The 13610-nt window shown below is 35.7% G+C and overlaps 1 protein-coding gene across 1 annotated transcript in view; it reads right to left on the minus strand.

Annotated features, from left to right (window-relative positions):
- The window catches only part of LOC306873024 (short transient receptor potential channel 5-like), a gene marked incomplete at both ends in the record, with an annotated part of 68326 nt that overhangs the window by 42025 nt on the left and 12691 nt on the right, over window positions 1–13610 (minus strand). Inside the window, one exon of the mRNA XM_079422016.1 lies at window positions 11923–12444. Coding sequence (XP_079278142.1) covers window positions 11923–12444 — 522 coding nt within the window. The remainder of the gene's footprint in view (window positions 1–11922; window positions 12445–13610) is intronic.

Here is a 13610-nt window from a genome sequence, read left to right on the forward strand (position 1 = left end):
CGGCTAACTCTTGCAGATGTCACGACCGCTGTCCTCGCAGGTCTGAGAAATGCTGTTTCAGGGTTATATAAATAGGCATTGTGCCACTCTAGTAAGCTGTGCCCACTGGCATATTCAGCTGCCAAAATGACATGGCACAAGGTCCCAATGTTCCTCTGTACAATCTGTAAAAACTGCTTTAATACTCTGTATTGAATTATGAACAATGCTGATGTATTATTCAGTCATTTATATGATGATATTTAAATCATAATTCATATTTAATCACAAAACAACTTCGAGCTAACCACAACAGTACAAAATACAAATCGAAGGTGAAATGTTCAAATCAGTGTCCTCACATTTTGAATTTTTTAATAATCACAAGAGCACATGAGAAATGTGCACAGAGCAGATTGAGAATTGCAAAACTATTTAGGTTAACAGTGCTCGATGAGGTGTGAAGTGGTTTAATCGATACATAAGCATTTGTAGGATATATGTAACACTAGGAGGCAAGTAAGTTGAAAGATATAATTAATGCTTTGCTGAAACTGATGATGCAGAACATGCATGAATGTCACAACAGCACACATCAGATTCTGAGAAAATTAGAGAATCTTCTGAATTAATCAAACTGTGCATTCACCCGGTTTCCCTACAGCAGTGTTCACTGTTCACACATGGTTGAATGGAAAGTTTTACTTTTACATTTTACCTTTTATGATGGCTGTGCATTTTTAGTCTTATTTTGTCATGATATCAAAACATATTTTCTTAAAGGGGTCATAGGGGACGCAAAATTCACTTTACATGTTGTTTGGACATAAATGTGTGTTGGAAGTATGTGTACATATCCACCCTATAATGTTAAAAATTTACAGAGTGTTTTTTTTTTAAATCCCTATTTTAAAATCAGGCTGATCTGAGATTCCTGTCAGAATGAGGTAGTTCTGCACAGGCTGCTCCCACGTTTGACAAGGCCGTCTTACCATAGACCCGCCCTAAGCGAGCTGACAGCTGTCAGCCATTGTGTCGACTCGGGTGCAGGGGAAGACAAGAATGTCTCCAATTAAGCGACTGAGGTGTTTTGTTGTTGGATGTAACAATGAACATAGCAGTAGTCATTTCCTCCTGACATCTGATACGCAGAGGATTAACGTTACTTTCGTTTTTGAAGGGAATGCACCGATCCCGATCTGCCTAAATGTGTCTATGTTCGCGCGAATCATTCGTGATCCAGCTTCATCTAGAAGAAGCGAGTACAAAGGTTTTTTATGAATCTTTGCAAATAGCCTTTTCTAATATATGCTAGTAAGCCAGTTTCACGGCTGAAGTTTACAGTCTGCTCGTCACCACATGGAAGAGAGGGGAGGGGTGAGCAGAGCTCATTAACATTTAAAGAGACATGGACTAAAACAGCTTGCTGAAAACAGAGCTAATTTTGACAGGGTAAAGGGGTGTTTTTTACGCTACCCTTGAGAAATAAAAAAAGCATGTTATAGACTTTTTATTAAGACCCTAAAGAATCATATCAACTTGTAGAAAATTGGCATCGATGACCCCTTTAAGATCCTGACTTATCTCTTATCTTACAGCTGATGTACAATACCCATATGATGCCGATATACTGTATAAAACTGTTCAAAAGTTTTCATTGAGCAAGGATGCATTAAAATGATTAGAAGTGATAGGAAAGAATTCTGTTTCAAATTTTTTTCAAACTTTTTCTAGTCATCCTGCAATCCTTAAAAAATGCATCATGCTTTCCATAAAAATATTATTACAGTGCAACTGTTTTATAACACTGATGATAAAAAGAAATGTTTCTTGAGCAGCAAATCAGCATATTAAAATGATTTCTGAAGGGTCATGTGACAACAAAGACTGCTTTGCATCACAGACATAAATTACATTTGAAACGATATTAAAACAGAAAACAGTGATTTTAACACTGTCTGTGATCACTATGGGCATTTGGCTGTAGCTACCTAACATATACATATCCATGCATATTAGAATAGAAGTGTGTTGTTTTTGATACAAACAGCTCCTCTTTGTAAACAGACCAAGATTAATAATTAAACAAACACAGCATACAGCAGAAACACATGCTAAAATTAATGAATGGCCATTTGCTTGTTTGTAGACTGAATAACTTCATTTACACACACATACAAGCACACGGTATATTACAGTAGAGTTGTACATTAAAAAACAAACAAAATTACCCATAAAACCTACTCTAGTATATAAGCACGAGTATATAAGCACTCTAGTATATAAGCACTGCAGAATACTGCAGTGGGTAGAGCTAGTAGCTATATTCACATTAACAAATACATATTGTTAACATTTTGTGTAATAGGTTGTCACAGAGAAATTCGTTGCCATAACAGAGACACTGGAGCGCTGGTTAATTTATACAGCCCTGCTATTTTTACCGAGTGAGATGAATAAATGACAAGTAAAGGCTGGGCAGGGTAATGTGTAGAAGCAGACGGGCAGCGGGCTGAAACTCCAGTTCACACACATGCTGCCGGGGATAAGCCTCATGTTACTGTAGCCAGAAAGTCGTCTTTTTTGTGGCTGGAATAAGCTCTCTGTCTTTCTGCCTCTTAGCTTCCTGTTACCTCCTTGGCTCCTTCCCCTGCTTCATCCTTCCTGCTTAGTCCAATTTACAGCCCATATAAATGTTTTATGGAACTATGAATGAGCAAAACAGCACATACTGTATGCAACTTTTAACAGTGTATGGCATCATAAATAAGATAAATGTGCACAGGAAGCTTGTACTATTAAATGATAAAATATGATTGCACAATATGTATCAGTATCAGGAGAGTGCGTAATGTTGCCATCACAGGCAGCGTACAATGTGGAAAAGGCTGTAAAACTATAAAAAGTATAATTTATAAATGTTAAAAACAAGATTAAAGGGGGAAAAAATTCTTAGTGTTTAGTGCTGTTATTATTAACTAAAACTATATATTACATTTCCCAAATAATAATTTAAAAAATTGGAAATGTGAAATTTTAAAGTAGAGTAACTGAAAAGGTATTTTTTTTATAAAGCATACTTGAATAATCATTGTTTTATTTACAACTTTGTAAAATCATTTTTACGTGTCTAAGATTTGGTTAGTTTTCATAGACATATCCTTGGTATCCAACAATCCCCTCTGGTTAAAATACCGTAAGTACATTCATTTTTTTTAAAAGCATCCAAAAATACTGTTATTTCTTTAGAGGTAATATTTTTTTTAATGTGGAAAAGGCTAAAACTATAAAATGTATAATTTAGAAATGTTAAAAACATGATCAAATGGGGAAAAAAATGTAACAGCTTGGTGTTGTTATTGTTAACTACAACTATACACATAGTTGAATAATCATTGTTTTATTTACAACTTTGAAAAATAATTTTTACAGTTTAAGCTAAAAACGAAATTAAATAAAAAACGAAATTAAAATGAAAATATTAAATAAAAATAAAGTGCTGAAATTCCTAAAACTAAAGCTAAACAGAAAAATATAGCCTAATATAAACAATGACAAAAAATAACACCAAAATTACTACAACTTAAATTGAATTTACAATTAAAATATTTATAAATACAGTACTATGAATAATGTTAAAATAAAGGTGTCATATGATGCGATTTCAAGTTTTCCTTTCTCTTTGGAGTGTTACAAGCTGTTTGTGCATAGATAAGATCCCCGAAGTTGCAAAGAGATATTCTTTATAAAAGTTAAGACTCAACTACGCCCCCCTAAAACGCCTCATTCAAACACGCCCCCACATGTCTATGTCACGGTGTAGGGAAGTTTGCAAAACACCGCCCAAACTTATATACAAAGAAAGAAGGTGGAACTATTATTCTCGCTGTAGTATTATTGCTGCCGCCGGTGCCATGTCCTGTAGATGCTGTGTTTTATTGTGAAAGCGAAAGTACTTTGTTTGGGCTTCCAAAAGAGGACACAACTAGAAATCAGTGGTTAAGTTGTATTTACAACACTGTTCAACGCAAATATTCTAATGAGCAGCACATTTTATGGAGGACTATTTCCTGAAGCTGGAAGAGTAACCTACAATGCTGGCTTGCACAAAGGCTGTTTCTATAAAGTGGGGCAATTCCAACTTTGCAAGGACAGTCTGGCGCTTCTGACTCACAGCCTGTAAGTATGCTTTGTTATTTAAAGAATTTGCCACTGATGATTCAAACACGAGTTTTGAGCTGTGTAGAGTAGTGCTAGTTGTTTGTCGTTTTTCCAGTCTCAAATGCAGACATGGTATAGGTATGGTATAAAACAAAAAAAGATTGGGTTTTAAAATGGGTTTTATTGTTTTCGTCGCGCCGGGACATGACATCACAATATGGTGAGGGACGTAACATTTCCGACTCACGCTTGAGGTATTCGGCCAATCACAACACACTGGATAGCTGGCCAATCAGAGCATGCCTCGCTTCTCAGAACGATGAGCTTTGTAAAAATCAGCGCGTTTCAATAATGTACAGTATGTGGAAAATAATGTTTTTTGGACCTTAAACCGCATAAACACATTGCATTACACCAAATACACCAAATAATGTTCTTTTTAGCAACTTCATATGACCCCTTTAAAATAACAATGTGCACTTAACTCAGACATCTGATGGAGCACATGCCCAATAATTTCCCATAATCTCCTTATTATACTTTGAATACAAGGGCCAAAATCTACAGCAAACTATTTTGCACAGCTTATCTTGGATTCCTGTAACGAAGCAAGTCATCATAGCAGAGAAGCATTGATTGGCTTTACACACAAGGTCCAAAAGAGCAGAATAGAGCAGTAGTGTGCTAGAGAGAAAGAATAAATCTCTTTCTCTCTCCTCCCTCGCGCCATCAGAACAAAAGCAGCCATTGCTGCTCAGTTGGCCGGGAGCGATCCAACCTGCCGACCAGGCAGAGTGAGAAATTGATTTGTGTTGTATTATTCAGCAACAATTTGTTCTCAGTCAGATCTACTTTCGGTGTCTTTTCCATCTATCTCGTGTACTTTGCCCACCCCACCCCCCAATCTGTGTGTTTGACTTGGATCAGTAAGAAAGAGTGAGCGAGAGAGATGCTGTGAGAGAGAGAGCAGTGGGAGCGTACTCTAGTCCCAGGGTGCCGTCAGTGAGAACAGAGCGAGCAATTCCTCCGGCAGGGTGCAGAAATAAAAATACAGGGCAATATCCAATGTTCATCCAGTATCCAATGTGAAGAAGAACGAGTGCCTGCCTACGAGAACCTGCCACTTGTCACACAAAAGTGAAAATGAATTTCCTTACTCTCAAGTTGTTCCAAACCCAGTTGACTTTCTTTTTTGGAATATAAAAGCAAATGTTTTGCACAATGTCCAAGCTGCTCTTTTCTGTACAATGAAAGCGCATGCGGACCAATTCAAATTTCAGTCTGTTCCTCACACAATGTTATCATAAGGCAACAGACTTTTATGATGCTATTTTGACCTTTTTAGAGCATGACAGGCTCAAAAAATTTACAGTCAAGAATAGGGTAAACGTACCCATTAAGCACACTTCCATTTTTGAGCTCAGATTATAAAAGGAAAAAATAATTCATTTTCCTACTTGATGTCTTAACCAGTTGATGTGTTTGTTACTGAGATATGGGTCTCCACACTGTCTGGCGGCCGTTTTGAAAACTGTCTAAAACCTTTCACCAAAAGAGGAGCCCTTTAAATGTGCATTTTTTAGATGTTTAAGCCTTTATTTTGGGTAAGTTTCACTACTTACTGTACAATTAACAGATTAATGTTTACACTTTTGCACATTATAACTTGGAACTTGGATGTGGGAAATAATTAAAGTTAGAGCCAAAAGATAGTTTTAGCAACATAGCGCAGATGCTACAGAACACAGTTAGCTGACTAGCTGTATAAGATTGAGTGCTACGCTAATATCTTACTTCACAGGCATTACTGGCTTCTACTTTTACATCCATAATATTAAAAAATTTTCCATTTATTGCTGGTCTCTGGTTTTACACTGCTTTTATTTTTAAAGATTTCATATTATTTAAAGGGTGCACTACTATGAAAATCACACAGTGTGACATCAATAAGAAAAAGTATAATTTCATGGATATTGTTAATAAGAGTGGTTCATCTTAAAATATGTATGAACTTAATATATGACCTAGATTATTTATTTAGCAAAATCTTGTCATTTTAATAAATATGACATGAAATTTATTAAAAATTGTTGCTGCTCCAAGTAAGCTCAGCGTGCTCTCTTTAAGCTCTTCCACACTGAATGTCTATGTAAATTCTTCATAAATAGACTTTAAATATAAACTGATCACTTTAGGTTGATCTTTATAACATTATGAATAACTTATTTTAACAGCTTTAAGATGACAAAATCTAGACATAACTATAGTTTATGCCCAAAGATGAAAGAGGCATGTCATCCATTCCAAGAAGGAGCCAACAGAAACCTGCCGTATCTGTCCAGGAAAAATCAACTAAAGGCTGGAATACACTACACGACTTTTAAAATGTGAAAATATTTTTAAAACACTAGGCTTCATACACTTACCTACTTTGTAGATTTTTTTGGAATATGTTACTTCGCTGAATGTGGACTAGTCTAGATGTTCACTACATTATGAATATATTACTGATCAAATTGAATGCCTTGTTGCTTGATTTTAGTGTTGTTGTTCTTTTGTGATTGACTTTGTACCTTCAAATAAAACTTTTTTTTTCAATTATTCTTTAAAAAGGTTGTTTAAAATAAACAAGAATTTTTTAATAAAACATGATGTGAGCTTAATGGGAACAGGGGTGTGCTTAAAAGGTACAAAAACATACCCATTAAGCACAGCTGGACTTTTTGCATGTAATGATGTACATCTTAACTGAAATGCTTTTTTCATTTAATATAAAAATACTAATCTACTAAAAAAAAAAAATAAGTAGAATACTCTCAATGGCCCATCAGAATTGAGAATTCATGAGATTCAATCAGTGCATTTCAAATCATGCAATTTATTTAATGTTGAAATTAGTGACACAAACAGCTAAAAAGCTGAAAAAAAACCCCAAACAAACAAATATATAAATCATTTCTGGTTTCACTGAAATAATTTTGGAGGTTCAAAATTACTGATGTTTAATTAGTGTTTCTCCGATGACACATTTTGACTGTGTGAGCGTCTATTTAATGCACACAACATGAATAAATACCAAAAAAGTTATTTTCATTTTCATTAAATTCAAAACTTTAATTTTAGTTTATTAAAAAAATATTTCAGTGGATCCTATTACAAAAATAATATTTACAGCATTTATAGAGAAGATATGTTGTTGCGAAGGGGAGGGGAAGTTAATGTTTTTGATTAAATATTACAAGAACACAGGAATTATTTATAATAAACACTGCAATATTCCATAAAACAATAAGAGTGGTTAATTTTGATGTATTGGTGACTTTAAATCACTGAAACGCTCAACCACTTTCAAGTCTCATTCAGTAACACTGGTCAAAGCCCACTTCTGTCAGTTCTATCAGCAGCAGTTGTGTCTATCGATGCACATGATTACAGTGCTGCATTCAAGCAGCATTTCAGATAAGAGGCGAGGTAAGGAGATTGAAGCACAGCAGTTATTGAGCAAAACGCTGCTCAGAGTATATGGGGTATGTAATCCTTATCGATTCAAAAAGCGAGTGAGCGAGATGTTGGGTGGGGGATGCTGACTGCGCTGATGTTCCCCTGCAGTAAATCAACTTTCCAAAATTACAGAAAAGAAGAGATGATGGGAGGGGCACAAGCGAAGAAAAGAACGATGAGGGAACCACATAAGAAGAAGGATAGGAGGGTCCTATATTATCTGTTATCCTATAGGGTTTTTGCCAGTTTAATCATCTGCCAGGTAAAAATTGTAAGCCTGATCACAAGATTCAAGGTTTCATTCATGTTCATAGTACAAACAATGAGTTACGCACCAAAGTTTTATATTTAACAATAGGGCTGGCCGATATTGACCAAAAAATTATCACAATAAAATTTTTCATATCAGTCGATATCAACAATTATCACAATAAGTTTCAGATCTTTATTTCTTTCAAGTTTAAAGTCAGATTTTTGCTCTTAAGTGAAAGTTGCAGAAACCAGACCATTAATTGTGGTTTTAAACTACTCTTTATGATCAGAACATGACAAACACTTCATGTTTTTAAATTCTTTACACTTTTCCAGTCACAGGTTTGTGTTCCCTGACTTTGATGACACATATCTTTAGCACAGTTTGCAGTGCAGGCTGCAAAATTAATAAAATTAGATTTTATTTTGTGTCTTATATAAATAATTAAAAATTCATAATATCTAATAAAAATGAGTCTAATAAAATCTAATAAAAATAAAACAAAATTAAATAAAAAATATTAATGCATGGCAAATACCTATAATAAATAAATCTAAGTAATATAAATATTAAAAAAATTATTAAATAAAAATATAAAAATTACAAAAGCACATAAAGAAATTACTAAAAAGGGAACTAAAATTAAAACAAAAAATAGTCATATAAAAAATAAAGGCCATTTCAAATTCGTAATAAACACTATAATAGGATTTAAGTAATTTATACTAAATAACACTGATACATAATGTTTGAAGATTGTTCCAATTCCCAAGCCTAAAAATCAGCAATAATTACATCTTCAAGATGAAAAATCCACAAACCAAGTAGATGTCTTGTTGACGTTTGTGTGCAAGGTTGTACAATCCTTTAGCAACAACAACAAAAGAGCAGAACCGATATGGTCCCATTTAAAGACAGCTCTAAGCAACACAAAGGCTCTTCCTGAGACCTGTGAGCGTATAATGAAATCCATAAGCAGCATTATCTGTCACTTCAATGCCCCCGAGTAATGTTTCAAGCAAGTCTGTGTGGCTTTATTCCAGATGTATTTGATTCTCTACACTCTCTTCACCCTTTCAACCCTGTTTACTATTACAGCATCATTTTCTCTGACTCATTTAATTCTCATATCAAATTAAAACAAAATTACTGCGCGAATTCTGGAGTATAACGCTGGTAGCCTTTTCTCAATATTTAATCTCATTCTGTAAAACTCGAATCACTACAAATATAAAGGCACACTAAATGGGCTCATAATAGTCTTCATCTCTCTTTTTCAGTTGTATAGCATCTCTTGGCTCAAAGCCCCACGTCTGTCTTGACCATCTTTCCCGTGTGTACACGTACAGCATTGTGATCTGTATTCACGGCGGCTTTCCTTGAGGCGCACAACACAATTAGAGCTATAATAGGAAGAGCAGTCTCACAGGTCATGGCCAGCATCACCTCTGACTGACAGGAAGAGATACGAGACGTTCTGACGCAGACTCTCAAATCCTCAGTTTGGAGCATGTGTCAGTTCTGCAACGAGACCGTTTGGGTTTCAGAATGAAAAGGTTCACTGGAATCTCCCTGGAAAGCCAAATACGTTTTTTTCGAAGTGTGTAAAGCAAGGAAATGTAATTTGAGGTAGTTTTCCATGCATCATCAAAATGTTTTTATTCTTGTTTTGGTGGATTGGCTGGTACTTTTCACATTGTTTGATTGAAGACCTTCATAACCTTTAATGTAAGTGTTAGATTAACCTTGCATGTTTACTTTTATAACTTAAGTCCCATTATAACCCATATGGCAGTTTGTTTCCTGGATAACTTACATGTTGCAACTTATTGTTCAATCGTATGGTTAGTAAGAAGTCTCTTATGCTCACAAAAGCTGCATTAATTTGATCAAAAACACATCTAAAGCAGTAATATTGTGAAATATTATTACAAATGAAAATAATTGTAAAATATTAAAATATTTCTGTGATGCAAAGCTGAATTTTCAGCATCATTACTCCAGTCTTCTGTGTCAGATGATCCTTCAGAAATCATTCTAATATGCTGATTTTGGTGCTCAAGAAATCCGTCTTCTTATTATTAATGTCGTGCTGCTGGATTCTTCAGGATTCTTTGATTGATAGAAAGTTGAATAAACAGATTTTTTTTTCTGTAGCAATGTAAAAGTTTTTACAGTTGTCCATCTAATGCATATTTTCTTTAAAAAAAGTGTACATTTCATGCAGAATGGACGAAACATATACACCTAATTGGACACTGATACCGTATTGTATTACAATGACTTACAGCAGCAAAATCAAAATACTGAAAGAAATTTAATTCAAATGCAAGTCTTAAAATATGTTGCAGCTGCTTAAGTTTATCTTAAACTCAATAATACTATGGTACTTTCTTTGCAGCACATGTACACCTAAAATACACTGCCAGCTTCAACAAAATGCTGCAAATATTCTACCTAGCACATCACTCCCTTGCTCCCCCCCCCCCCCCCCCCAAAAACATAGTGATCTGCCTACGGAGGTAGCATTTTAAAGCATCATTGGAGCGCTTCCAGTATGAAAGCTGTTCCAAAAGGTAGGCTTAAAAACTTAATTATGCTGCCTTCTTTTAGCCAAATTCTAAGGCAACATCTTGTATCTTTGTGGAGAATGCAATCCCTTAATGCACTGCGACAAGCTCAGTGTAAAAAATAAATCCAAGATGGCAGATGAGGAGTAGAGACATTTAGATTATACTGCAAATAACTGTAAATGGTTCAGAATAATAAAAAAAAAAAAGATCATTGAACCCAACATTTGTGCGTGATGTATTTTTATGTTGATTAGCTAATTGTGTGATTTGAAATCAATTTTAAGTCAAGTATAAGTTGCAAACCACTATTTATTTGGTGCATTAATCGATATTCCCTAAAGAGTTTCAAATCTCATCCAAGACTATTTGGATGCTGAATTAGAAGGCAGCTGCCTATAGGCAAATATGCAATGTGGCAGCTCACAAGGTCTTGGAACAGAGCAACTGTCTATTGCCCAGTGCTTCTTTCTCATTGTCTCTATCTCCTGTCTTTCTAATCACGTCAAACCTCTGGTCTTCAGCACACATTGTATCCCCCCGTGGATCAGAAAGTTTAGAGGGAAAGCTAGAAAGGCACTTTGCCTATTGCTTTAGGTTTGGAACAACACGTTCTGAAATATTCCAAGAGTCTGCAGAATACTATTAAATAGCAAAGTAATAGTGAGTGGACTTATGCAACAAAGAAATTCATAAAGTGTCTCTCTTTACCCTAGTATTTTGAAATTTTTTCAGCTGCTCAAGTAAAATGTAGCATTGGTGAAGCAAATTTGATGCATTTATACTGCATATTTATATCCCAGAAATGTATAAATTACAAATTTACTTTAATGTATAAAAGTACAAAAAATACTTTTCTTGGTGTATTTGGGTGCACCACACAAAATCTATAAAAAAAAAACATGTCCAGATCATATTTCACCACATAATCAGACAAAATTAAACTGTATTAAATATAAAGACTATTATTGGACAAATGCAATTTTAAAATTAATAATTTAAATTTGGTCATTTTCATGATAATTCAGCACATCCTCCACCCCGTTTCTCATAAGCATTATGGGAAGAAAAAAAAAACTTCTAAATAAACTTCTAAATTAATGCAAGAATTAATGTAAAAAAATCTATGTATTTATACTATATTGAAGCATATTTGATTTTATTTTATTTTATGCTGATTTTAATGGAAACAAAAATGTATTATGCGAAGGAAATAGAGGCTTCGTTATTTTCTGCACATTATTTCTTTTTTTTTTTTTCTTATGGTTTTTGAAGGGAAATCTGTGATGCAACTGCAAAAAAGAGCCAATCGCTCAGTGATACACACTTTTCCCAAAAGCATCAATTTACAGAAACTGTACAAAACCTTGTGAACATCTCATTTATTTGTATGTTCGACATGGATAGAAATGACCAGCAACAATTAATTTTTCAAGAAGCTACAAGAAGTCTCCTCACCTCTTTCTGGTGATATTTAATGGCCAGCTTGAGTTTGGCCAGGTCTCGGCACTCTCGTGGGTCCAGCTCCTCACTCTGATCATCACGGTGATTGAGGATGGTCTCCAGCTCACGGGAGCTACGTGCCTGGTCCAGCAGGTCTTTAGCAAAGAGCTTACACTGTTGAGAAAGCTCCTCATACTCTTGTCGAAACTCGTTCTCCACTTTACTGAGCTCCTTCAGTTCCCAGCCCAGTCTGAAGGCGGTTAGGATGGGATCCTCGCTGGAGAGGGCGATGAGAGAGGGGCTGGCGAGCGCTTTATAGATGTTGAGACGGGACCGAGAGTGACGCAAGCTGTCCACCTCAGAGCTGGAAACACACTCCACACAGTCACAGCGGATCTGGTGCGGCCGGGGGATGGTGACTTTGCGTTGGACCAGGAGTTTGATGATCTCATAATTGTTTGTGTGGGCAGCGAGCATGATGGGAGTGATGTCAGGTGTGAACTCGGAAAACTGGGCGTCCATCATTAATGATGGAACCTGAAAAAAAGGGGACAAGAACGAAAGTGTGAAAACACCTGCACAAGCTGCTGAGAGTCTATCAGTATGGCAATCTACCAACCCACACAGCATGTAAACACAAACTACACAGCGAAGCAGCAGAATACAGATGACTGGACGAGAGTGCAGCCAGCTCTCCTCATTGGAACTAAAAACCACAAATGAGCTCTCTAATATCCCAGCTGCTTGCTGTGCCAGGTGTTAGATTAAATGGGGGAACAAACTGACCGTTTAGCTGGTCAGTGAGAAAAAGGCACTACACTGAAGAAAAGAAAAAAAACAGAAGCGGTGCTTGCCAGAACTTCAAAAATAGAGTAGCAACATTTAACAGATTTAATTTACAGTGAAATTAACTGAAAATTCACTAAAATCTGATTTTACATCTATAATATACTGAAAACCACCATTAAAAACAGGCATCACAGAGAAAACCACATAAAGAATCAGTTTATCATAAGTAGCCTTTATGTAAATATTAATATATAGAAGGTGTGCGGTATCATACACGGAAATACCAAACACCATTATAGTAACAAACAGGTGACACTAAAATAATGCAATAAATATGAATTTAACAGCATACAATGCAAGTTAAGGCCCCAATGTACATACAGTAAGTGATAAGAAAAAAATTAAGAATCATATTCTCTCGGAACATGCAACGCAACTCCTTGTTCAGGCTCTTGTTCTGTCCAGACTTGACTATTGCAATGCTCTCTTGGCAGGTCTTCCAGCCAATTCTATTAAACCTCTACAATTAATCCAAAATGCCGCTGCAAGATTAATCTTTAATGAGCCGAAAAGAACGCACGTCACGCCTCTGTTCATCAATTTGCACTGGCTACCAATAGCTGCTCGCATTAAATTCAAGGCATTAATGTTTGCCTACAGAACCACCACTGGCTCTGCACCCCTTTACCTAAATTCTTTACTTCAGACTTATGTGCCCTCTAGAAGCTTGCGTTCTTCAAGTGAACAACGAATTATTGTACCATCCCAAAAACACAGAAAAACACTTTCAAGGACTTTTTCATTAACTGTTCCCATCTGGTGGAATGACCTGCCCAACTCGATCCGAGCAGCCGAATCCTTACCCATCTTCAAGAAACGGCTAAAAACTCATCTGTTCCATCTTTACTTGACCC

Source organism: Barbus barbus, assembly GCF_936440315.1.
Source record: "Barbus barbus genome assembly, chromosome: 7".
Classification (NCBI taxonomy): Eukaryota; Metazoa; Chordata; class Actinopteri; order Cypriniformes; family Cyprinidae; genus Barbus; species Barbus barbus.